Raw genomic sequence first — 26,549 nt, forward strand, 5'->3', positions numbered from 1 at the left:
GCTTGAGATGTGAGAAGGAGAATCAACAGGAAGTTCTGATCCCCTAGAGAAAGGGGAGGGGAGGTTGGTTTGGGGACGGCATTGCTCAGTATGTCAAAGAGGGCAAAGGGTAATAAACCAGAAAACTCAAGAGGACTGTTCCTCTGCTGAGTCACTGCAGAGTGGATAGATCGGGCCTGAAAATTAATTTAGTACTGGGGACATCCTAGCACTTCCCTGACCAAAGCTCTTTAGATGCAGAAAGGAACATGGGGGAAAGAAGATTCAGTGGAGACATGATGGTGACCTTGATATGTCTGAAGAGCTGTCATGCATTTCACTCTGATGGATGCTGTGATGGCCTGGAATCGGATTCAGAGGCTGAACCTGAGGAATCCCAGCCTGCACAGGAGTCCCTGCCTCCAGGACCAGCTGAGCTGAGTCTGGGGCTTGAACCTGAAGGGCCCTCACCTGTGCCGGATCCTCAGGAGCAGACACCAGCTGAGTCTGCTCTGGCTCCTGAGGTGATGGAGGACCCATTGCCTGCAGGTGCTCCACTCTCAGCCCCGTCGGGGAAGGTGAGGTTGCCTCTGGGTCCGGTAACCCTCCAGCCTCTCCTGAGCTGCAGAGGCTCAGGGCAGAGAGGCGGAGGGAACTAAGTTCCCGCAGGAGGAGGGCTCGCCTCCAGGCCAGGAGAAGCGAGTCACCTGAGGACCGGGGCCACCCTATGCCTCGGGGCAGATAAAAGCCAGTCAGCCCCAGTCCCAGGTTGCGGGAGCAACATTGTTGGTAGCCTGTTCCTGCCGGCACCCTGTCCTGCTCTTCTGCCAGAGTTCCTGACCACACCTGACTCCTTGCCTTGGACCCCGCTTCAGCCTTGACGGACAGCCTCCATACCACACCCTCAACCTTGGACTGGACTCGGATCATGCCGCATGGTAACCCCGTGGGACCAGCACAGATGCTTTTTTAGTAGACAAATTCATGGAGGAGAAGACTATAAATGACTACTAGCCATGATGGCTATTTTGCCCTGCTTCCATGGGTGGAGGAAGCAATGCTCCTGGAAACCAGTAAGACACCTGAGTACCAGTTCCTGGAAAAAACAGGAGAGAGTACTCTTGTGCTCAGGTCCTGCTTGCACATTTTTCACAGGCATATGGTTGGCCACTGTGAGAAGTAGATGCTTGACTAGGTGGGCCTCCTTTTGTCTGAACCAGCAGCCAGGTTCTTCTCAAGTTCTCAAGATGGATCAGGCTTCTCCTGTTGCTCCAGAGGGTGTCTGGGGGATATTGCAAGGAAGCTGACTTTGGCTAAGCATCAAGAGCAACTTCCTACCAGTAACAGCTGTTCAATGGTTGATCAGACTGCCTCCGGAGGAGGAGGAGATGGGCTCTCCATCAGAGGAGGTATTTAAGCAAAGGCTTGTCAACCAAAAATCAGGGAAGTATGTTGGACTAGGCCAGTGTTTCCCAACCTTTTTTGGGCAAAGGCACACTTGTTTCATGAAAAAAATCTCGAGGCACACCACCATTACAGCCCCGTGACCTCAGCGCGCAGCGTCACGCCGGGAGGGACATGAATTGCTAGCAAATTACATAATCACCTCCTTGAGGGCTGGCTCATCTTCTCCGAAGGCAGAACCCCATTAATTAACAGCACAGACTCACACCATAGCCAAGACGAGGGGGGAAAACCTCAGTCATGCACAGTCATGCACATGTGGGGGCTAAATGAGGACGAAGACCGGGCAGAGAGCAGGGTTCACCCCACCTGGCCAGGACAATCCCTGGGTGCTCCCTTGGGCCACTCGCCTGACCCACCTCGCAGGGCTGTTGTTGCGAGGATAACACGGGGAGAACCATGCACGCCCCCGGGAGCTACTTGGAGGAGAAAGCAGGCGATGAATGCAATGCACGAAATATATGAGAGGCGACCAGGTTTTGCAGGTGAGGGGCCCCCGCCAGCCTCCGCTTCCAACACCCGGCGCAACGACGCCGAAGTTTCCCCCCGGGCTCGGCTCGGGGAGCAGCGCTGCTCCCCCCCGGCTCCCCTTCGCCCTCCCGGCTCTCTCTGCCGCCCACTGGGGACCCCCCTCACCTGCCAAGTCCGGAGCGCCGGTAGAAGTTGCATGCATGCATGCAGGGCGCCGCGTTGCCATTGCATTGCACTGCACTCCATGCATTGCCTTGCACGCCCGCCAAGGGGTCTCCCCGCGGTCCGATGCGTCCCCTCCGGCGCGGATGCAGCATTGCAAAAATAAAAAAACCCCCGACGCAGCCCTGCCTGGGGGGCAGCCTCCGCCGCTCCGCCTCCGCGGGGATCCCCGGGCTCCATCCTGCCGCCCAATCTCCGCGGGGGCGCAGGCAGGCTGCGTGGGGTCTGCGCGGAAGAGCCCCTGCCCGCCCGGCCGCCGCCGCTGCGCTCATTCCATGGCCGGGAAAAGAGCGCTTCAAACAAAACGCCCGGCCCGCCAGGCCATGCTGGGAAATGTAGTTCGCGCATCCCGCGCGGGCGCGGAGCCCAAGGGCGAGGGGACTACGGATCCCGGCAGCACCCGCGCCGGGGACGGAGGGGGAGAGGCCGGGTGCAGGGATGGAGGGACGGGTGGGCGAGCGAGTGAGTGAGTGGCAGCCGCCAAGCCTTGGCCGAGAGCCAGGAAGGGCCTCCCCGGAGGAGGAGGAGGAGGGAGGCGCAGAGCGGGAGGGAGGGAGGGAACCCCAGGGGTCACCTAGTGACGGCGCCCCAATCGAAAATTTGACTTTAAAAAAATATATCGAATTTTTTAATTTTTCCCGCGGCACACCAGGCAACATCTCGCGGCACACTAGTGTGCCGCGGAACAGTGGTTGGGAAACACTGGACTAGGCGACCTTAAGGAAGGCAATCCGGAATGCAAGCAGAGAAGGAAGTTGTCGTGAATGAGCCAGCTCCCAGTGAAGGTTTGCAACCAGCTGAAGAAAGCAGCCAGGAACAGAGAGGGTCAACTGCCAGGCAGGATGAGCATCGGCTAGCGCCAACTCCCCCACCCCTTGGAATGCCAGTTGATAAGGGAATGGCTGAGAGCGGGCCGGAACCCAGCCAACGCTGTTGAGAAGTGCAAACTGGTGCGAACAGAGAAGGAAGCAGTTTGTCATAATGGGAAGAGATTGGAGCGGATCCAATCCCTCCTAAGAGTAGGCTAAGGGGAGGGCTGGTAGACCGGAAACAAAGCAAGAGGCACAAAGTGAGAAAGTTCAATATCTTCTGTAACCGGAAGGAGTCTTCAGAAGGGTCATCTTGATGGATGATGGAGGAGGCTGTGTGAGAGCCGTCCAGAGCTATCTGTTTCTTTTGACAATAAAGCATCCTTTTTAATTAACTACACTCACTGTGTTATCAAGCCGGGGACTGGACTCCTGACAGAAGTGTTGTAATAGTGAGAGACCTCATGTTGACTCAGGGATCACCCGCACTTCTGCTTGTGTCATGTTTAGAAAGCGTGGGTCGGAGAGGTTCTTTGCTTGACCCATGCTTTCTACGCACAGCTCCAAGCAGCTTTCCCCTTGCTCTGCTGTGGATTGATGATATTTCTGTGCTTTCGTTCATTTCTATGCTTTTCGTTCAGGAATCACAAAGTAGGTTATAAACAATAAATTGTTGGCATCCATCTATCTCAGGAGACAATGGAGTACGTCTCCTGGCAGTTGGTGGCGGGGGCAGGGAGTCAAACCACTGCATTAGCAGCACTAAAGTGATGTTCTTGGGATACAGGCCTAGGCAGTGTGTCTGGAGGTCCTGGTCTGCCCAGACAACAAGACCTCCTTCTCAGCCTCTCTGATGTGATCCAAGATGTTTGGCACCAGCTGGGCTGCAGCAGTTGCTGGGAGGAGGCGTACAAGGCACCATCCAACTGCCTTAGGGACTCCACTCCAGATTTGTGTAGGGTTTACTCCTGAGTCTTTTTCTTCTTCCAAAGATATCCCATAAGGCAGTGGAGGTTTTGAATCAGAGTTTTCCTTCTCCTAGATGGGCTACCTTCCCAGGTTAGGATGAGCTCCATCTGCCCCTCACTTCTCTCTACAGCACATGCAGAAACCACCATCTTGGCCCTTGGACCCGTAGCATTCATAACCTGTGAAAGAATATTAACAGCATTAACAAAATAACAACCCCCAAAATAAAAGAAGCCTGTTGAATTCATACACACACTCTCCCTACCCCATGATTCATAATAACAAACCCTCTCTTTAGTGATAGATCAGAACTAATGGGAATCGGGGGGAAACCCAAATTGCTGTTTACTCCAATTGAGCACTAAAGAGCAGTTTTTCCCGGGGGAAAGCAGCGAGACAAGAAGAGGAAGTGTGGTTGAGCCCTCATTTGTATGTATTTTCAGATCATGACAAAGAGACAGAATGTCTTAGGAATGCATTCTGTTAGAACAGCGGGTGGCAAGAGTTCTTTAAGATGTGAAAAGTGAAATCACTGCTCTTTTGTTAAAAAAAAAATATGCAGCAAAAATATTGCCATCTTTACTAGGAGATGAGAAGATTGCAAGGATGCACAACCCTATTTTTATTTTTAAAAATAGGGATTTCAAAGAGATGCATGGATTGTGTGTGTGTGTTTAAATGAAATACTTTAGTCTCTGCAAAATCAGACATTCTGAACGTCAAGAGCAGGGAGGCTGCGATGTGGGGGCAGTTCAAAGCACAGCTCACTCCCCCTTAGTTGTCTGATGCCATTCAGATGTCACACAAAATAGGCAACTGAGAAACCGCAATCTAGATTGTGCTTTCTGAGCTTCGCAAAGCCTTGGGGAAATCTCATGGCTCTCAAAGGAGGGATGGGGAAATCTGAAATTTTTGGGTTCCCCCAGTTTCTCATTTTTTTCAATCTTAAGCCCTCCATGCTTCTGCATTAGATAGATAGATAGATAGATAGATAGATAGATAGATAGATAGATAGATAGAGATAGATGATAGATAGATAGATAGATAGATATAGATAGATCATAGATAGATAGATAGATAGATAGATAGATAGATAGATAGATAGATAGACAGATGATAGATAGATAGATAGATAGACAGATGATAGATAGATAGATAGATAGATGATAGATAGATAGATAGATAGATAGATAGATAGATAGATAGATAGATAGATAGATAGATAGATAATCATAGCTGTCAACTTTTCCCTTTTCTTGTGAGGAATCCTATTCGGAATAAAGGAATTTTCCTTAAAAAAAGGGAAACGTTGACATGACAGCTATGTAGATGATAGATAAATAGATGATAGGTGATAGATAGATAGATATAGATAAATAATTTAAAAATCACAACAACAACAGTAATAGCACCAAGTTGCTGGTGAATTTTCATGTGGACTTCAGTATTATTTCCTTCCCACAGGAGAAACATTTTGGCAAACCAATTTATACTGCATTTTTATGTTGCTTTCATTAATGCATGCATTCTTCTGTACATTGTTCCCAGCTTTTTTTGTACACGTGACTTGGCTGGAGAACCACGTTGCAAAATTCAAAGGAGTGTGGATTTCGAAGGATAGCTGTGTTTTGGTTCAAGTATTGTCTCAGAAAATTGTGAGTCAGGTAGACTTGCCTTTAAATAATAATAATAATAATAATAATAATAATAATAATAATAATAATAATTATTATTATTATTATTATTATTATTATTATGAATTATGGTGCTGGAGGAGACTCTTGAGAGTCCCATGGACTGCAAGAAGATCAAACCTCTCCATTCTGAAGGAAATCAGCCCTGAGTGCTCACTGGAAGGACAGATCCTGAAGCTGAGGCTCCAAGACTTTGGCCACCTCATGAGAAGAGAAGACTCCCTGGAAAAGACCCTGATGTTGGGAAAGATGGAGGGCACAAGGAGAAGGGGACGGCAGAGGACGAGATGGTGGGACAGTGTTCTGGAAGCTACCAGCATGAGTCTGACCAAACTGCGGGAGGCAGTGGAAGACAGGAGTGCCTGGCGTGCTCTGGTCCAGGGGGTTACGAAGAGTCGGACACGACTAAACGACTAAACAACAACAACAAAATACCCAGAGGTCTCAGGGCGGTTGACAGATGCAAATTGAACCCTATTCCACCCCCATCACTCCCAATCCCAGTTCAGCAGTAGAGATTCTGTTGGGAAGCTGGGCACTGGTCAGCTTCCTTATCTCAGGGGGGGGGCGGTGATGGAGATTCTGTGCTTTTACTCTACTGGACAGCCAGGAAAAGGAGGGTGCCCTCACCTTGTGCCACCAGTGTGGTGTAGTGGTTAAGAGCGGTAGATTCGTAATCTGGTGAACCAGGTTCGCGTCTCCGCTCCTCCACATGCAGCTGCTGGGTGACCATGGGCTAGTCACACTTCTCTGAAGTCTCTCAGCCCCACTCACCTCACAGCGTGTTTGTTGTGGGGCAGGAAGGGAAAGGAGAATGTTAGCCGCTTTGAGACTCCTTAAAGGGAGTGAAAGGCGGGATATCAAATCCAAACTCTTCTTCTTCTTCTTCTTGGGCGCTGGCAAGGCAGACTGGAGAGGAAGGGGCTGCTTGTCTGGCTGGGTGTGAAAAGGTTAACCGCCAGATGAAGGAAGCAACATGTATTCACTTCCCCACCGAGGAGTCTTCATCCGTTATGAATGTGCCAATATCTTTTCCTGACAAGAGGGCTGTTAATTTTTCATTGAGGTCTGGGCCTCCCCTGCCCACGTCAGTTTAATCTTTTATGGCTTCCCTCACATGTGTGTGGGCATTAAGTCCAGCAGAGGGGAATAATGAATTGATGATGCAGGTCAGATAATTCGTCAAAGTTAAGAAAAGAAAGAGAAGATGAACGGCAGGGGAGGCGGGGAGAAGGAAGAGGAGAAGCAGATTCGGAAAATCAGTTTGAGTCCCACTGATAAAGGAAACCTGACGGTGTTTATTTCATGACACGGAAACTGAATGTTTTGGAAACATCTGGACACAAAGGAGAGTCAAAACTTAGAATTGTAGAGTTGGAAGGGACCCCGAGGGTCATTTAGTCCAACCCCCTGAACTGCAGAGAACTTCATTGAGATGATGCCTAGACTCAATTAATAATAATAATAATAATAATAATAATAATAATAATAATAATAATAATTTATTATTTATTATTTATACCCCACCCATCTGGCTGGGTTTCCACAGCCACTCTGGGTGGCTTCCAACAAAATATTAGTCCATCAAACATTGAACGCTTCCCTAAAGATTGGGGGGATCTTGTGTGCCAACAAACACGGTTAACACGTCTCTATTGGAGATATTAATATTGCACAGCATGAAGTGGTTGGATGCACAAAACCTGACTGTTTTAGGAATAAAACATTGTCCAGACCCATAAGCATTCTTTGAAGCTTCACTACCAGAACTTCTTCAAAATAGAAACAAAACAATCAAAGATATATCCAAATGATTCCTTAAGAAATATGCCTGACCAAGACATAGGTTCATCTTCTGAGAAATAAAATAACTTCTAATCAGAGCTGACAAACATAGCTCTCTCTCACACAGGCTCCATTAGCTTACATTCCAGTCCAAGGCCGTGAGCTCCTGTGAGAGATTCATGTTCGCATCCTTCTCCCACAGAGCCTGGGAACAAATAAAACAGCCACACACACCCTTCTAAGATGGTGAATTTGCAGTGGAATACATTCATCACATGATCTAAAGTTAAACACTCAGATTAAGAGCAGAGGACATCACTATCAACTAGTGGAAGCTTAGAGGGCTCTAAGTTTGCTGCCATGGAAAATCCCCAGTGTTAGCATTCTTCAGTTCAGTGTCAATCAAGCAATTATACTTAACAATCTCTAGGCCTCATCAGGAAGCAAGAGACAAAAGGTGAAGCGTAGTCCAGGTCCTCGGGAGCATATTTAGCACCAATGCTTTGCCCAAGAACATAAGGAGCAAGGCTCTGCCCCATATCAATGAGCCAGAGAGCAATGTGGAGCTCGGGGAAGTCTAATGGAAGCACTGTGAGTACTGCTGCTGGATAAATTTGGATTGAAAAAGGAAGGGGAAGTTTCTGGTGGTATGGAGGATTCAAAGGAGTGAGGAGCCCTTCTAAATCTGGCAGCAATTTTGGACCAATTTGGGCCTGGGCTGAGGGGGCTCTGTACTCATAGGATCATAGAATTCTAGAGCTTGAAGGGACACAAAGGGTCATCTAGTCCAAACCCCACCATACAGGAATCACACCTAAGGAATCCCTGGCAGATGGCAACCCAACCTGTGTTGAAATAGCTCCAAGGAAGGAGAGTTAGTGTGATGGCCTGGGACTTGGGTTCGGACTCGGAACCAGAGGAGTTTCAGTCTGCACCAGATCCTTTGCTTCAGGCATCATCTGAACCAAGTCTGGGGCCTGATTCTGAAGAGTCCCAGTCTGCACAGGTTCCCCTGCAACAAGCACCAGCTGGGCCGAGTCAGGGGCCTGAGCCTGCCCTGGCTCCACATGTGGGGATGACCTCATTGCCTCCAGCTGGGCCATCACTTACAGATGCTCCACTACCGGTTGGGTCAGGAGAGGCTGAGGTGGCTTCTGGGTCTAGTAACCCATCGACGTCTCCTGAGCTGCAGAGACTAAGGTCTGAGAGAAGGAGAGACCTGAGTATTCGCAGGAGGAGAGCTCACCTTCGGGAGAGACAGGGAGGTGAGTCGCCAGGGGATCAGGACCGACCGCTACCCCAACAAAGATAAAAGGCTGTCAGACTCTGCCCCAGGTTGAGGGAGCAGCATTGCTGTATGCTAGATCCTGCCTGGGATCCTGTACCTGTCCTTGCCTGGTTTCCTGCCTTGGCCCTGTCGGACTGACTCCCAGTGGAACCTTCAGATTCTGGACCAGTCCTGGACCGTGTTTCATGGGTTACCCCCAGGCCCAGCACAGTCTGCCTCTTTCTGAAGTGATCCATTCCACTGTCAAACAGCTCTTACCATCAGAAAGTTTTTCTTAATATTTAGTTGGAATCTCCTTCCTTGTCATTTGAATCCATTGGTTTGGGTCCTACCCTCCAGAGCAGCAGAAAACAAGCTTCCTCCATCTTCCACGTGGCAGCCCTTCAGGTATTAGAAGAGGGCCCTCACCCTCCCGGCTATAAACATACCCAGCTCCTTCGACTGTTGCTCATCAGGCTTGGTTCCCAGACCCTTGGTCACCTTGGTCGCCCTCCTCTGGACAGGTTCCAGCTCAGTGCTGGCGAAACCACAAAATGGCATCCCCACCAGGGAAGAAGGGGTGAATGAAGATCTCAATCATGAGCAAAGGGGGTGGGTTAAAGATCTATATCAGGATCTTCTACACCCATGGATCCTGTTACCCAAGACGGTCTCCTCAACTTGCCTCATGGGTGAGCTTGCCTTGTTCCAGTTTATCAATATCCTTCTTGAACTGTGGTGCCCACACACAATACTCCAGGCTCCATTTCCAACCCCCGGCCGTTCCAAACTTCTGTGCTACCATTAATTTTATAATTAATCCTTGTTTCAGTAGCACAAATTTATCCTGCTTCCTTTCTTTTTTTCTTTTTGGCTGAGTCCTGTTTGTGGGATGTAAAATTTAGTGTCAGCTTTCTTCAAGTGTTTGGGTGGGCTAAGAACTCTTTCTAATGGGTCTTGATTTGTTTACCGAGGAGGATGTAATTAAATGTGAATAGATGTGATTTCTTCTTCATAATGAATATTAACTAAGGATAAATGCGGCATCAATATTCATTGAGGCAAACAGAAAGCAGGGCACGATCCTGGATGTTGCGTAAATTCAATTACTGGAGACTGGGAGGAAAATGAGAAAGGAACCTTTGTAGAGGTTCCCAGATGCAAAGATTCACCCTGCGCTAAGAAACCTGGGAACGACTTTGTGCACTGAAGTTTTTGTTAGACGTACACACGTCTCCCATTTTAAGTGGACACCTAAGTTTTGGTGTAAATGTCCCAAATAAATTCACAAAGGTAAGGAGAGGTAAAGCTCACACAAAGCGATGACTCCAGACTGCCACTATTTTGTGGGATGGAGTCAAACACGTATTGTCTATTTGGGAATGCAAGGCTCTGTCTTGAGGAAGGTTACCAGATTTTTTTCAAAGAATCTGGGGACACTTTTTTTTAAAAAAGAGAAAAAAAGTTATTACCGTATTTTTCGCTCTATAAGACGCACCAGACCACAAGACGCACCTAGTTTTTGGAGGAGGAAAACAAGAAAAAAAATATTCTGAATCTCAGAAGCCAGAACAGCAAGAGGGATCGCTGCGCAGTGAAAGCAGCGATCCCTCTTGCTGTTCTGGCTTCTGGGATAGCTGTGCAGCCTGCATTTGCTCCATAAGATGCACATACATTTCCCCTTACTTTTTAGGAGGGAAAAAGTGAGTCTTATAGAGCAAAAAATACGGTACTTCTTTTAGACAAAAAACCTTTAAAAAAATATCTTCTCTTCTGTGGTCTCCTCTGTCGGGCAGCCTTACTCTGGGCCCTGGCCTGCTCTCTTGGAGAGCTAGCTATCATGGAGTAGGCTTGGGTCAGGCCTGGGCTTGGCCATGTGTCCTTGTCCTCCCAGTGCTATCCTACCTCTCCTCCTCAGCGGTGGCAGCGGCGGCACGGCAAGGTCGGGGCTCCCCTCTTTTTTCTCCTTCCTCTTTCTCTTCCTCTTCCTTCTCCTTCTCCTTCTCCTCTCCTCCTTCTCCCTGCATTCACTCAGGGGTTTTCCTGGCCCCAGAACGCCACTAGGAAGTCAGCCAAGTGGCTAGGCGCTCTTGTTCCCGGCTCAATTTGGGTCACAGAGTGAGTGTGTCAGCGGTTCCCCCAGTTGACGCGCTGGGCACCCCCAGTTCCCCCTTGGCAGTGGCGGCAGCAGCGGCAGTCTCAGCAGCCAGCCTGGTAGCGCAGTAGGCTCTGGCTGGCTTCAGGAGCTGCTCGCTGCCATGGCGCCCGCCATTTTGCCTCTCCAGAAGTCCCCAAATGATGTGTCTTGTGCCATTGAACCAATCGCGCAATATTCATTTCCTACTAATAAATCTACAACACTTAAAATATAAATCCGGGGACATTAAATGAAATCCGGGGATATTCCGGGGACGTATTTTGCCTGGGGACAGATTTGTAAATCCGGGGACTCTCCCCGGGAAACGGGGACGTCTGGTAACCGTAGTCTTGAGGGAAGAGCGAATCCGGCAATGTCAGCTTCTAGCAGTTTTCTACCGTCCCAACCTTAAATTTAGTTCTCCACATTCCCACAACCGTTTGTGATTTATAGGTATTTGCTATCAACGAATCAATTCGATACACAGATTCTAGAAATGAGTGGAATAAAGAGTTGGAGGTTCCTATATCACCTAGGCAGTGGGAAGGCGTTTTAGCTTCTGCAGCGAAGGTGTCAATGGATATTAAATTACCGTATACAGCAGAAAACATTTAGAATTTACTGTAGTCTATATAGAAAAGGATGGATGCGGGTGGCACTGTGGGTTAAACCACAGAGCCTAGGACTTGCTGATCAGAAGGTCAGCAGTTCAAATCCCCGCGACGGGGTGAGCTCCCATTGCTCAGTCCCTGCTCCTGCCAAACTAGCAGTTCAAAAGCATGTCAAAGTGCAAGTAGATAAATAGGTACCGCTGTGGTAGAAAGGTAAACGGCATTTCCGTGTGCTGCTCTGGTTCACCAGAAGCGGCTTAGTCATGCTGGCCACATGACCAGGAAGCTGTACGCTCACTCCCTCGGCCAGTAAAGCGAGATGAGCGCCGCAACCCCAGAGTCGGCCACAACTAGACCTAATGGTCAGGGGTCCCTTTACCTTTTATGTAGAAAAGGATGGTCTAAAAAGCACATTGTTGGAGATGTAATAAGGATAATGCTTCTTTGAAAGACATGTTTTTACGGTGTTGTCAGAGCTGCTTCCAGATCCTAGCTCACAGAGGATCACCCTAGCCAGCGATCATTTAGTCTTTATTGATTTACAGTTTCCATTCTCAAGCTGCTGCGTGCAACTCTACGTCTTATGGGTTAGACCGGCGAAGCTCCGTCTGAGTCTCTGCCCCTTGTACACCAACTTAATATCCTAGCCTTACTCCACCTTTCCCGCCTGACTGTTCTTCTCTGGGTCCCTCTGCCCCCCGGGGTCTCTTCCTTCCGGGATTCTTCTGACGCCGACCCCCCCGACCCTCCTGTCTCCTTGCGCCGGGCTTTAGGACCTGGCTCCCTTTCCGGGCTACTTACTGCGCCACCTTCCTGTGCATTTGAACTTGGCGCGCGCGCCCAACCTTCCACTTTCCGCTTAACCGTTTCTTCGCTCCCCGATGGAGGTGTGGCCACTCCTGACTCGTGCCCTCCCCCCTGTTGTGAGCTGCCAGCGCTTGATCCCTGGCGCCCTTCCTCTCCCCTGCTCTCTGGTGGTGACGCTGGTCCCGATTTCCAACTGCTCCCCTCTGAGTCCCCTCTGGCTCTATCTTCCTGGGGTGTCCCCCTAGGCTCCCCCCTTGCCCTGGCCACTGGTGCTCCTTTCTGTGAATCTTCTGATTCACTGGAAAGACTCGGAGATCTCGGGTCGTCGTCATCACTCATCTTTTCTTCTGCCTCCTCCCCCTCGCTCTCTGTTTCCTCCCTTGCCCTTGCCTCTGCTCCTGAACCCCTGACAGGTGTCCTCTACCAACTAAGTATTGGGAGAAAGTGTTTGTATAAACATGACTGTGCAGAAAATGATAAAATTTTCAGAGGAAAATATTATTTTGAGTTAGGTTCCTAATATATGGAATTTGACAACTGGACAATGTAAATGGGTTCTCCATGCCCTTACTATGGCCAAATGACTGCTATTGATGAACTGGAAAGATAAAACTATGACCCCCTTCAGTCAATGGATTGAAGATATGACCACACTTGCAACTTATGAACGGATTGCTTATAGATGTAGACTTTGTATGGAGAAGTATAATGATATTTGGAATGCATTTATTAAAAAAAAATAGTAGGTTATAAATAGCCATATATGTTTTTGGATAATAATAATGTTTATATTTACAGGTAGGTAGCCGTGTTGGTCTGCCGTAGACAGAACAAAATAAAAAAATTCCTTCCAGTAGCACCTTAGAGACCAACTAAGTTTGTTACTGGTATGAGATACACAGTGTATCTGAAGAAATATGCATGCACACGAAAGCTCATACCAATAACAAACCTAGTTGGTCTCTAAGGTGCTAAGGGAAGGAATTTTTTTTATTTTGCTTCAATAACATTTATATGTCTAGGTAAAGGTAAAGGACCTCTGGACGGTTAAGTCCAGTCAAAGGCGACTCTGGGGTTGTGGTGCTCATCTCGCTTTCAAGCCAAGGGAGCCGGTGTTTGTCCACAGACAGCTTTCCGGGTCATGTGGCCAGCAGGACCAAACCGCTTCTGGTGCAACCGGACACCATGTTGGAAACCAGAGCGCACAGAAACGCCGTTTACCTACCTTCCACAGTGGTATCTATTTATCTACTTGCACTGGCATGCTTTCAAACTGCTAGGTTGGCAGGAGCAGGGACAGAGCAACAGGAGCTCACCTCGTTGTGGGGATTCGAACCGCCGACCTTCCGATCATCAAGCCGAAGAGGCTCAATGGTTTAGACCACAGCTTCACCCGTGTGTCTATATACTAGACAAGCAAATACAGTGGTACCTCTGGTTAAGTACTTAATTCGTTCTGGAGGTCCGTTCTTAACCTGAAACTGTTCTTAACCTTAATGCTTAATGCTGTACTGTTTTTAACACTTGATTTGGAGCCGCCCAGAGTGGCTGGGGAAACTCAGCCAGATGGGCAGGGTATAAATAATAAATTATTATTATTATTATTATTATTATAATGCGCCGCCAGAGCATGATTTCTGTTCTCATCCTGAAGCAAAGTTCTTAACCCGAGGTACTATTTCTGGGTTAGTGGAGTCTGTAACCTGAAGCATATGTAACCTGAAGCATATGTAACCCGAGGTATCACTGTATGGAATTTAGTTGTTTGCAGATAGATAGATAGATAGATAGATAGATAGATAGATAGATATAGATGATAGATAGATGATAGATATTTATTCTTTCCTTTATTCCTTTATTTTTTTAATTCAATTTTTATTTCCATTTTATTATGTTCCAACACACACACACCTGGGGACAAGGTGACGCTCAGCCTCTGGCCCTCCTGGAGAAAAGTGAACAGTTGAAATTGTGTCTGGAATCCAGACTCTGTTGGTCACAAGTTAAGAAGGAGAGTGGTCTCCTCAATATGAGATTTCAGTGTTGTGCATAATAAACACAAAGCAAGCAAGGGAGACGATAGGCGTCACTTTCTTTCTTTTAATTTAGCATTTTTTAAGGATTTTACTTCATTGTTAGGAAGATGTTACCCAGGCTCATTAGTGTTTTCAAAATGCAATGTTTTCCTCCCTGTTGACATGGATGGGGAAGCGGAGTGGATTAATGATCACCCAAAGTGGGACAAGACACTTGCCTCTCCCCTTTGATCTCTGGTCTGAAGCTCAAAAACTGTGCAAGGGCTGGAAATATCTAATTGCTGTTTGTCTGAAGCTGTGAAAACTCCATGACACCTCGATTTCTGTAGCAAATGCTAAATCCCGTGCCTCCCCCAAATTAAAATCACCACATGCTTTGTCACATGGGTTATGGCACATTTCCCCTAAATTTGTGTCTTACGTTCCTGGCTGCTGTTCTGAAAATGTCTGGAAAGGACTCATTAGATGAGTGTGTGTTCACTCTACCAGTTTATTACTGGTACTAATTGGGCATAGGCTCATAAAGGTACCACATAAAATCATAGAACAGTAGAGTTGGGCGGGGTCCCAAGACCCACACAACCCCCTTGTGATGAAGGAATCTCAACCAAAGCTCCATGACAGATGGTCACCCAAACTCTGCTTTGAAATCTCCAATTAAGGAGAACCCACCAGTGGCGTAGCGTGGGTTGACAGCACCCGGGGCAAGGCAAGTAATTTGCGCCCCCTAACCCGTGGATTTGCGCCCCCAACCCTAACCCCCAGATGTTGCACCTGGTGCAGCCGCCCCCCTGCACCCCCCACGCTACGCCACTGGAACCCACCACCTCCTGAGGGAGTCTGTTCCACCATCAAACAGCTCTTACCATCAGAAATCTCTTGCTGATGTTGAGTCAGAATATCCTTTCTTGTAACTTGAAGCCATTGGTCCAGGTCCTACTCTGGAGCAGAAGTAACCAAATCTGCTCCCTCTTCCAAGTGACAACCCTTTGGATATTTGAAGATGGCTCTCATATCATCCATCTCTCTTTTCTTCTCCAGGCTGTTGTTGTTGTTTAGTCGTTCAGTCGTGTCCGACTCTTCGTGACCCCATGGACCAGAGCACGCCAGGCCATTCAGATATGCCCTGATTCTGTTTTCTGTTGAGGGCTACGGATTCCCATAAATTTGCACAAATCATTTCAGCTGAGCAATACTCCAGCAATTAGGGGATGCGGGTGGCGCTGTGGTCTAAACCACTGAGCCTCTTGAGCTTGCCGATCGGAAGGTTGGTGATTCGATTCCGCACTACGGTGTGAGCTCCCATTGCTCTGTTCCAGCTCCTGCCAACCTAGCACTTCAAAAGCACACCAGTGCGAGTAGATAAATAGGTACCGTTGCGGTGGGAAGGTAAACAGTGTTTCCGTGCGCTCTGGTTTCCACCACTGTGTTCTGTTGTGCCAGAAGCAGTTTAGGCCTGCTGGCCACTTGACCCGGAAAGCTGTCTGTGGACAAATGCCGGCTCCCTTGGCCTGAAAGTGAGATGAGTGCTGCGACCCCATAGTCACCTTTCACTGGACTTAACCATCCAGGGGTCCTTTATCTTTACCTTTTTTTACTCCAGCAATTAGACTTATCAATTCTTAGTTAAATTCTCGGGAGCCCCTTAATTTGTCCCCTCTCAACCGACTTGCCACAGTAAAGATGACAACCCTTCCTAAACTTTTGGTTTTTGTTTATTTATTTCAAGTTTATGTTTCTGGGTAATCTTCCCTGCCCTTCTGTTTCATATCGCTAGATTGTTCTGCCCATCACTTGTCTGCGCTTCATATCCTGGCCAAATCACCTGGACCAACTTTGAGAGCAAAATAAGTGCCATTCCAAATCTGGGGTGCTTGGGTGTCTGGTGTCCTACTGAATATTCGGTGCAGCGCAGAACTATTAAGAACAGCTGAAGATTCTTTGAGCTAAGCAGCTCTTGTCTGATGTTGGAGAAATCAGGTACTCCTCTGCCCTCCACTGGGTATCAGGCTCTATAGCAGGCATTCAACCTCTTTTATATATACCGTATTTTTTGCACCATAACACTCACTTTTTTCCTCCTAAAAAGTAAGGGGAAATGTCTGTGCGTGTTATGGAGGGAATGCCTACGGGTGGCATGCCTACGGATTTTCCTCCTCTAAAAACTATGTGCGTGTTATGGTCGGGTGCGTGTTATAGAGCGAAAAATACAGTACTTATTTTTTTGAGTTGAGCGTTAGAGTGACTTTAACAGCCTGCTTTGGCACCATAATTGTCTCCTATATGGATTTGCCGCTACTGTTGCAGAACTGGCACTGTCAGGGGCACCAAATAATACTTGCTCTGCAGTTGCAAGAATTTGATCTTTGCGACCTGTTGGAATGTAATGTAAAAGTGCTGTCCAAAACATCTCTTCTTCTTCTTTGGCGATTCCTCATACACAGTTTTAACAATGAGTCCGTAAGTGACTGTGGAGGCCAATTCTGGATCCACACATCCTTCCACAGTGGGGACATTGGTTTCCGGGTGGGAGTTGATCACTGTGTGGATTTGCCAAGCGTGCCTTCCTCTTAGCACGTGTCTCCCTTGCATCCTGAGTTCGAGTGTCTTCAAAGCCCATGGCACCTTTGGTAAAGGCTGTTCTCCAACTGAAGCGCTTGCAGGCCAATGTTTCCCAGTTGTCAGTGTTTATTCTACATTTCTAAAAATTTGCCTTGAGACAGTCTTTAAACCTCTTTTGTTGACCACCAGCATTACACTCGAACTCAGGAGGCAAGGGAGAAATGTGCTAAGAGGAAGGCACACTTAGCAAATCCACACCGTGATCAACTCCTGCCCGGAAACCCATGTCCCCACTGTGGAAGGATGTGTGGATCCAGAATTGGCCTCCACAGTCACTGTTAAAACCGTGTTTATGGAAGATAATCTTACACAGCTACAAGGGATCGCCAAAGAAGAAAGAAGAAGACTCCCGGTAGACTCATTGAAATGCATGGTAATGTTCATTAATTTCAGTGGGTCTAGTTCAGGGGTCTGCAACCCGCGGCTCCGGAGCCGCATGTGGCTCTTTTACACCTTTGCCGCGGCTCCGGGGCGGATACTAGCGAGGGGAGGAGGCGCATTGTGTGCCCTGACACTCCCCACTGTGGCGGGCACTGTACTGTCTCTGACGTCGCATGGGGGCGGTGCGTGCGTTAGTCACGCACTGCCCCGACGTCACCTTCCCGCCCGCTGTCAGATCGCGGCTCCAGAGATATATGTGTTTTAAATGTTGCAATGGTTTTGCGGCTCCCAGTTGTTGTTTTTTCTTCAGAAACGGGTCCAAGTGGCTCTTTTTGTCTTAAAGGTTGCAGACCCCTGGTCTAGTTAGTTGACTGCCTCCCCATGGAAGTCAAGTTACCCCCCAAAACATATTTACTGTTCACATGATACTTAAATCTTGCCTCAATCTGCCACCGTGTGGTTGTAGTGGAAATTGTCATTCTTGCTGCCACTGGCATTTGATTGGCCCAGGGGTGCCCAAACTTTTTTCAAAGAGGGCCAGATTTGATGAAGTGAACATGCACGAGGGCCGGCTGGATAAGGCCCCTGAAACGGACTTTGGACATTTTTATTTTGCAATACTGCTGAGACTTGAAATATTGTCGCTAGCTGCTTTTGTGGAGAAGGGCTCTCAAAAAGCAGTGTGGCCATTTTATCAAAATGATTAGATAATAATAATAATAATAATAATAATAATAATAATAATAATAATAATTTATTTATACCCCGCCCATCTGGCTGGGCTTCCCCAGCCACTCTGGGCGGCTTCCAAAAAAAATTAAAATACTATAATACATCAAACATTAAAAGCTTCCCTAAACAGGGCTGCCTTCAGATGTCTTCTGAAAGTCTGGTAGTTGTTTGACATCTGGTGGGAGGGCATTCCACAGGGAGGGCGCCACTACCGAGAAGGCCCTCTGCCTGGTTCCCTGTAACTTGGCTTCTTGCAGTGAGGGAACTGCCAGAAGGCCCTCAGAGCTGGACCTCCATGTCGGGGCAGATCGATGGGGGTGGAGACGCTCCTTCAAGTATACTGGGTCGAGACCGTTTAGGGCTTTCAAGGTCAGCACCAACACTTTGAATTGTGCTCAGAAACATACTGGGAGCCAATGTAGATCTTTCAAGACTGGTGTTATGTGGTCTCTGAGGCCTCTCCCAGTCACCAGTCTAGCTGCCGCATTCTGGATTAGTTGTAGTTCAAATTAGTTGTAGGTCACCTTCAAAGGTAGCCCCACATAGAGCGCATTGCAGTAGTCCAAGCGGGAGATAACCAGAGCATGCAGCACTCTGGCGAGACAGACAGCAGGCAGGGAGGGTCTCAGCCTGTGCACCAGATGGAGCTATAAACAGCTGCCCTGGACACAAATTTGACCTGTGCCTCCATGGACAGCTGTGAGTCCAAAATGATACCACTCCATCCATCCTCAGAGGAGCTCTAGGGGTATACAGTACATGGTTCTTTTCCACACACATGTTGTCATCACAACAACCCTGTGAGGTGGGCTGAGAGAGGGGGGTGGGGGCTAAAAGTCATCTGGCAAGCATCCAACTCTACCATTCTATGATTCTATGAATCTGTGAGTGGAGATTTGAACCCGGGTCTCCCTGGGCTTAATCTGATGCTCTTCCCACTCTACCACACTGGATGTTTTTCAACGTTCCAGTATATTCTCCACCATGGTTGGTGTGCGTGAAGGGATCTGACTGTCGATTGGAGGGTAGACAAATAACTGGGCCACTTTGCTTTGGTGGATGTTGCAGCTGAAATGCCCCTTACCTCTCAGAAAATAAATTGGGAATAATTATCGTCAAACTATAAGCTTCCCTTCGACCCAGAAAAAACTCACGTTTTGCTGCCTGGTGTAAATCTGCATAGTTTCCGGTGTGACGTACGATTCTGAGGCTTTTAGAAGCAACGTAGCAGGGCTTGCCAATCTTTTTCTTTTTAATGTATTTTTATTAAAGATTTTCTTAGTTTACAAAACACATGTAATTATTATTAATATTGATTATTTTCAGTTGTTATCTCTGAGAAACATAGAAAATACAGTGGTGCCTCGCAAGACGAAAAGAATCCGTTCTGTGATTCTCTTCGTCTAGCGGTTTTTTCGTCTTGCGAAGCAAGCCCATTGACGGATTAGCGGATTAGCGCTATTAGCGGCTTATCTGCTGATCGGATCATCTGATAAGCGGCTTAGCGGCTTAGAAAAAGGGGGGGGGGAGGGGAAAAAAACAGCAGGAACTCGCAAGACATTTTCCAAATGACCAAATGTTATATAATACAGTTTTATATGACTGTTTTATAATTTATGATAATTTAGAATTTAAATGTATTTTCATGTAATATTTGATACTTCCTGCTGATGAAGGTGAATACATCGAAACAGGGCCCTGTCTGGCCTGAGTTCTTGGTGTGCTTTTTTCTTGGTGCATCGAAAGAGGAGCGGCAAGCGAAACTGATGGACTATGTGGAGATGGCGAAAGTGACGGGAAAGATCCAAAACCAGGAAGATCAAGCATTTGAAAAGGACTGGAACAAAAGTGTGCCTTATTTAAAAGATCACTGTAAAAATGTAAAGACACTGGCAGGAATGTGAAGGTACTTGTAATGGGAAAGTCTACTATATTTTACTGATGATTTATATAACGATTTGGAAAACGTAAAAGATGCAGTTAATTAGGGGATAAAGAAAGAAGCCATGGAGGGGGGGAGGGGAGTTCAAAGGTTCAAAAGAACCTATTAAGTGGAGATGAAAGATGAATATTGTGAGGATGTTAAAAATGTGGAAAATTAATAAAAAAATATTTTTTTAAAAAAGATTATGGTGTAAGTTTTCACAGACCATAAGTTTTCACTTCATCAGCCGTGTTCATACTGTTGTCCCCAAATCTTAAACTGGTGGTTCCCAAAGGGGATAGTGAGGGTTACCTAAAGGAGGTGGTAAGAGCCAAGCAGCCACAGCTGTTGGAAGATAAAGGTATAAATGGCTATCGGACTTTGGAAAACCACTATCACTGGAAGAAATTCATTAATTCTGTTGAATTCATTAAACTAAATAGTTTTACAGTTGTACCTCAGCTCCCAAATCCCTTGGGAGTCAAATGTTCCAGCCCCCGAACTATCAAAAACTGAAAATGAGTGTTCTGGTTTTCAAACATTTTTTGGAAGCCAAACGTCCGGTGTGGCTTCTGCTATTGTTTCCGGTGCCCCTGCACAATCAGAAACCAATCGGAAGCTGTGCCTTGTTTTCTGAACGTTTTGGGTGTCAAACGGACTTCTGGAATGGATTTTGTTTGACTTCCAAGGTACGAGTGTACTTGTTGGCATCTGTCTGTCTCAGGAGACAGTGGAAAATGTGCCTTGAGGGGTGAAGTCAAACCTGTGGCTGTAGAGACCAATACAGGAGAGACATATTTTGTTGCAGTTGTGGCAGGTGAAGGGACCGGTTTTCAATGAAGTTGCAACTGCTTCAAATTTTATTGAGTCCTTAACTTCCTTAGTGGTTGGTGCAAACCACTATTCTGAATAATGCTTTCTACAGGGTAGTAGCCACTGGGGAGGAATATATGGAACTTGTAGGGTGGAGGGCGAAAAGGTTTAGGAACCATTGGCTTAACCTATAATAAATTTGTTTAGTCTTTAGGATGCAACAAGATTCTTTGTTGAGTTTCCTGCAAGAGATGAACAGAGCTCCAGCCCCTCTGTAAGTGGTTAACCTTGCCATGGTTACCAGGGGGGTAAGAAGTTGCTTGTGAAGAGAGGATTTCACAAATTAATACATGTGGACTGGTTTTTATTTCTGTATGGTTCAGCTGACTATGCCTTGGTATTCAGAGTGGAAGAGAAGCAGGGTCACTGTCATCCTGAAGTTACAACTTTTGTCATCTGTGAGATAGCATTTGACTGATACGTGTGGATACACCAGAACCCACTCGGTCAGGTTAGGACAGGGGTCAGCAAACTTTTTCAGCATGGGGCCAGTCCACTGTCCCTCAGACCTTGTGGGGGACTAGACTATATTTGGGGGGGGGGAATGAACAAATTACTATGCCCCACAAATAACCCAGAGATGCATTTTAAATAAAAGGACACCTTCTACTCATGTAAAAACACGCTGATTCCCGAACCGTCCGCGGGCCGGATTGAGAAGGCTATGGGACCAGATCCGGCCCCTGGACCTTAGCTTGCCTACCGATGGGTTAGGAGGAATCACTTCCAAGACTTGACCCTGCACCCTCCACTTCCCATCAGCTCCAGGCAACATGAGAGGACAAAGGAGAATGGTCTTGCTGGTTAGGGATGGTTCCAGTTACAGATAGGTAGCCGTGTTGGTCTGCCATAGTCAAAATAAAAAAATTCCTTCCAGTAGCACCTTAAAGACCAACTGAGTTAGTTCTTGGTATGAGCTTTCGTGTGCATGCACACTTCTTCAGATACACTGAAACAGAAGTTGCCAGATCCTTCTATATAGTGAGAAGGTGGGGAGGGGTATTACTCAGAAGGGTGGTGGGAATGGGAGATTGGCAGCTAGCTGAGATGAGCCTGTTGACGACTCTTAACGACTGCAATAGGTCTTACAGGAAAAGGCAAGGGGTGAGAAGGTGAAAAATGGCTTAGTCATGTATAATGAGATAAGAATCCAATGTCTTTGTTCAAACCAGGTCTCTCCATGGAAAATAAGAGTCGTCATCAGGCTCATCTCAGCTATCTGCCAATCTCCCATTCCCACCACCCTTCTGAGTAATACCCCTCCCCACCTTCTCACTATATAGAAGGATCTGGCAACTTCTGTTTCAGTGTATCTGAAGAAGTGTGCATGCACACGAAAGCTCATACCAAGAACTAACTTAGTTGGTTGTTAAGGTGCTACTGGAAGGAATTTTTTTATTTTGGTTATGGATGGGTGAGAGTTTGAATTCTGGGGACCAGGAGGGCACCAGGTTGAGGAAGGCTGCATTGGACCTTGAACTGGCACAAAGGGATGCCTTCTCAAGAAACAGCTGCTGGGGCAGGTAGGAAGGAAAAGGAACACACCACACAGCCTTGCTCATGGTTGCTTTCTGCCGTTTTATTTTTGAATTTGTACAGCTATATTTTACAGAACGCATTAATGCAGTTTGACACACCCCCAAACCCTGTCACCCGAGATTGACTGATTGTAACACAAGTGTATAAAATGAGACCAAATTATTATTATCTTTTAAAAAAAAACACAACACCTGACATTCTCCATCAAGAGTCTGCAACGACCCCCTTGGTAGCGACACCGTACCTCAAAACTGGGCTCTAATTTAGTCGAAAAGAAAGGCACTGTGAGAAAACGCAAAAAAAAAAAAAAAAAAGAGAGAGAGAAATAAAAATAAAACCCCAAACAAACATTGTACATATATACAGACTGGGGGAAAGGAAAGAAAGAAAGAAAAGGAAAACAGAACACAAAATTACGTTTTTTTAAATTATTTTAAATTCCTTCTGCAGCTTCGTTGGTTTAATACACACTCTTTTTTTTGTAAATTGTAAACCTTCACTTGCAAAAAATACAAATACACACTCAATGCTCTTAGACAAAATATTTTCTCACTAATACAGATGCAATACTTTTAAAATATCTTGTTAAGTGCTTTGTCACAATAAAGACTCCTGGATCAGCCATCTGCCTGCAGAGGCCTAGCAGGAGACTTTAATGCATATATATATATATGTATATATGTGTGTGTGTGTCTGTGTGTGTGTGTATACATATATATATATATATATATATATGCATTTAATATCTCTTTTTTAAAGGTTTATATTTTTTATATATTTATTTATATATATATATATATTCATATATTTACAACTCTGCCATAGATTCCATCACCTTTGGTTAAAAAGTTAAAGCCCTCTCCACTCTGATAGCATATACAATCTCCCCGCCCGCCGCCCCCGCTCTTTCGTTAAAAAACACACAATTTCATTTGCAAAAAAAAAAAAAGAAAAAAGAAAAAAGAAATAACAATTTGTTCCCACGAAACGATCTACATTCCTCGTCTCCTGGCTGCGAAAAGGGTCAGGCCTTTTGCAGCGCAGACTTTTAAAAGACGGGGGTTCTTTCCCCCCAGCTCCAAAACCCAAACTCTCTTGCACGTAAACACACACGCACACACACACACACATACACAAAATGTCGCTCTGACTATATATATATAGATATATAGAGAGAGATATATAGATATATATATACTTTTTTGAAAATTCACATAACTGGGAAGCAGGAAAAAACAAAAAGGAAATGTAAAACCCGTGTCATTATACTATTTCTCTCTTCCTCCTTTGCAACTGAAACTCCGGGCTTCGAGAGGCACTCCATTGTGTGACAATAAAGAATAATAAAGTTTTTGTCCCGTCCCCCCCCTAAAGTGTTACAAGTTTCCTTTGGACATCGCCCCCCCCCACTGCCCTTCCTCCTCCTCCTAAGCCAGACCCTCTTTTCCCGAGAAACAGGTCCTTCCTTCAGCAAGCCTTCGGGAGCTCAGCGGCGCCTTCCACTGTCGAGACGCGGTACTGCACCTTGGTGTTGGTGATGGCGCCGTGCTTTTGGCGCAAGTGGAGGCGCAGCTGGCTTTTGTGGCGGAAGTGCAGGTTGCACTTTTCACACTGGAGGGGGGGGAGAGGAGAAAAAGCGAAAAGGCGTCAGATCAGGGCTCTAATAACAACAGGGATAAATTGTCTTGTCTTTCTGTATGCAACAGCAGCAGCGAGAATGCTGGTAGCCAGTCATTGGAAAGGAAATTATATCCCAACCAATGGGGAATGGTTAAGTAAACTATGTGAGTACCTGGAGTTAGCAAAATGGACGGATTTAATAAGGCACAAACCAAAAATTGTAATTCAGGAACAATGGGAATGCTTAAATGAATATTTATACAAGCAGGTTTCCTGAGGTTTCCGCAACCTGAGGACCACTTCTGCACATGCGCAGACCATTCTGATGCTCAGAACTGGACACAGTATTCCAAGTGTGGTCTGACCAAGGCAGAATAGAGTGGCACTGTGGTCTAAACCACTGAGCCTCTTGGGCTGGCCGATCAGAAGGTCGGTGGTTCGAATCCATGCGACGGGGTGAGCTCCCATTGCTCGGTCCCTGCTCCTGCCAACCTAGCAGTTCAAAAGCACGTCAAAGTGCAAGTAGATAAATAGGTAAAGGTAAGCAGCGTTTCCGTGCGCTGCTCTGGTTCGCCAGAAGCGGCTTAGTCCTGCTGGCCACATGGCCCACATGCTGGCCAGTAAAGCGAGATGAGCGCCGCAACCCCAGAGTCGGCCACGACTGGACCTAACGGTCAGGGGTCCCTTTACCTTTCAATAAGCAATGCTTTTTCTCTGTATTAAATTTAGTGCTTTCGATATGTAAGTTTGATCTGCCTTACATGTGATTTATGCAGTATTTTTAAGATGCATACTTCTAAGTATCAATGTGATTTTATACAGTATTTTATATTGTGCGTTTCTGCGCTGTACCTATTCATCTTATACGCGAATGGCCTGTGGCCTGAGAATTAATAAAACCACGACTTTTAAGCCATCCAGCTTTTTGGCCACTGCTAGCTCCTAGGGGAAAACACCAGCTTGGTATAGCCTGGCTTACAAGATCCCAGAATTGTAGAATTGGAAGGGACCCTGTGGGAAATCTAGTCCAACCCCATGCAATGCAGAAATCTCCACCATGGCACATTCAGACGCCACAACTTACATGGTAGGGCTTTTCCCCAGTGTGGATTCGCAGGTGACTCTTGAGGGTCTGCAGATGCCGGAATCGGGTCCCACAGATTTCGCACGGGTAGGGCTTCTCGCCGGTGTGTATCAGCACGTGAGCTCTCAGGTGTGCTACCTGGCAAAAGAAATACAGGTGTCAAGAGGGGCGGTTCCCACGAGTTCATTTGGGGCGTCAAAAGAAACAGGATTAATAAGAAACCGCTCAGGCAACAAGGTTAAAAAAAAGAATGGGATTGCTTTAAAAACTACCTGACAAAATATGGTTCCAGTAATGATTCTTGGTTGTGTGCCTGTGATTAACCTCACAGGAATAAGGGAATTTTCTTTTTATAACTGAATAGAGATTACTTAAATGTAAGAGAAGTGTTGAAGCCGCAAAGAGTTAGAGGGAAGTCAATAAACATATAAGGGACTCAAGCCAGTTTCGGGGAACAGAAAGAATGTGACTGTAAGGGGGGGGGAGGAAAGAAGAAATATGAAGGTAACTTCTTTCTATGAATTTTGTGCGTAGAATATTCAAATTATGGTTTGTACTCCTTAAATAATTTTGTGTATTTGACAAAGATCTTTTTCTTTTTACAATTTTCTTTTATCTATTTTCTTTTCTTTTTAGTACACGTGGATGTAAGGCTGAATTTATTCTCTTTTTTTGTAATTTTTAAAAATGCAATAAAGATTACGTTACAAAATTTAAAACAAAACAAAACACACACACAAAAGAAAGACCCCCTTTGGTGTTGGCAGCGGGGTTCCAGAAGGGCCAAATTCTCTCTCTCTCTCTTTTTAATAATCTTTATTAATTTAAATTACACACATATACAAAGAATTTACAATCTCATACTATAAAAAGGAAATTAAAGAAAAAAGAATTAAGAAAAAAGAAAAGAAAATACAGAAAAAAAGAAAAAAGAAAAAGCAGATTTACGTGCATTAAAAAAACTTAATCTTCCTAATTAATACTTAAATAAACACTTAAATAAAAAAGTCTTCTGACAAAACAAGTCTTCCAATCATTCTCATTGTACTGTTTATACTGTCGTTGTTTTTTCTGCACAGTTTTATATTCTTTAATACAGTCATACCTTGGGATGAATACGCTTCAGCTTAAATATTTTTGGGTTGCGCTCCGTGGCGACCTGGAAGTAACGGAGTGCGTTACTTCTGGGTTTCGCCACTCGCGCATGCGCAGACGCTCAAAATGATGTCATGCGCATGCGTGGAAGCGAAGAAACGCAACCCGTGCCTGTGCATCTTACGTTCACTTCAGGATCCAGTTCACATCCCGAGGTACCACTGTATTGTTCCCGTCTACTCCACAAAAGGTATTTGTGTTTACAAGTATCACTCAAGTTCTGCTAATTGTTAGGATATTTCCGTTCCACCTTAAAAGGGAGCAGGCTTTGTGAGTCACAGAGTCTACGCATTTCCTGTTCATAGGATGTTTATGTTTTCTGTTGCTTTCGTTTCTCTCTCTGTGTCTGGAGACACTGACGCAGGCAG

The 26,549-nt window shown here is 46.2% G+C and overlaps 1 protein-coding gene across 10 annotated transcripts in view; it reads right to left on the reverse strand.

Moving 5' to 3' along the window:
* Positions 1–22,341: 22,341 nt before the first annotated feature.
* BCL6 (BCL6 transcription repressor) overlaps positions 22,342–26,549 on the reverse strand; it is a 73,765-nt gene continuing 69,557 nt past the window's right edge. For all 10 annotated transcript variants that reach the window (XM_083504125.1, XM_083504119.1, XM_083504118.1 and 7 more), the window contains 2 exons: positions 25,027–25,164; positions 22,342–23,933 (listed from right to left, as the gene is read on the reverse strand). In XM_083504125.1, coding sequence (XP_083360251.1) covers positions 23,790–23,933; positions 25,027–25,164 — 282 coding nt within the window. In that variant the 3' untranslated portion in view covers positions 22,342–23,789. The remainder of the gene's footprint in view (positions 23,934–25,026; positions 25,165–26,549) is intronic.

The sequence above is a fragment of the Podarcis liolepis genome, assembly GCF_965112155.1.
Source record: "Podarcis liolepis genome assembly, chromosome: 5".
Classification (NCBI taxonomy): domain Eukaryota; kingdom Metazoa; phylum Chordata; class Lepidosauria; order Squamata; family Lacertidae; genus Podarcis; species Podarcis liolepis.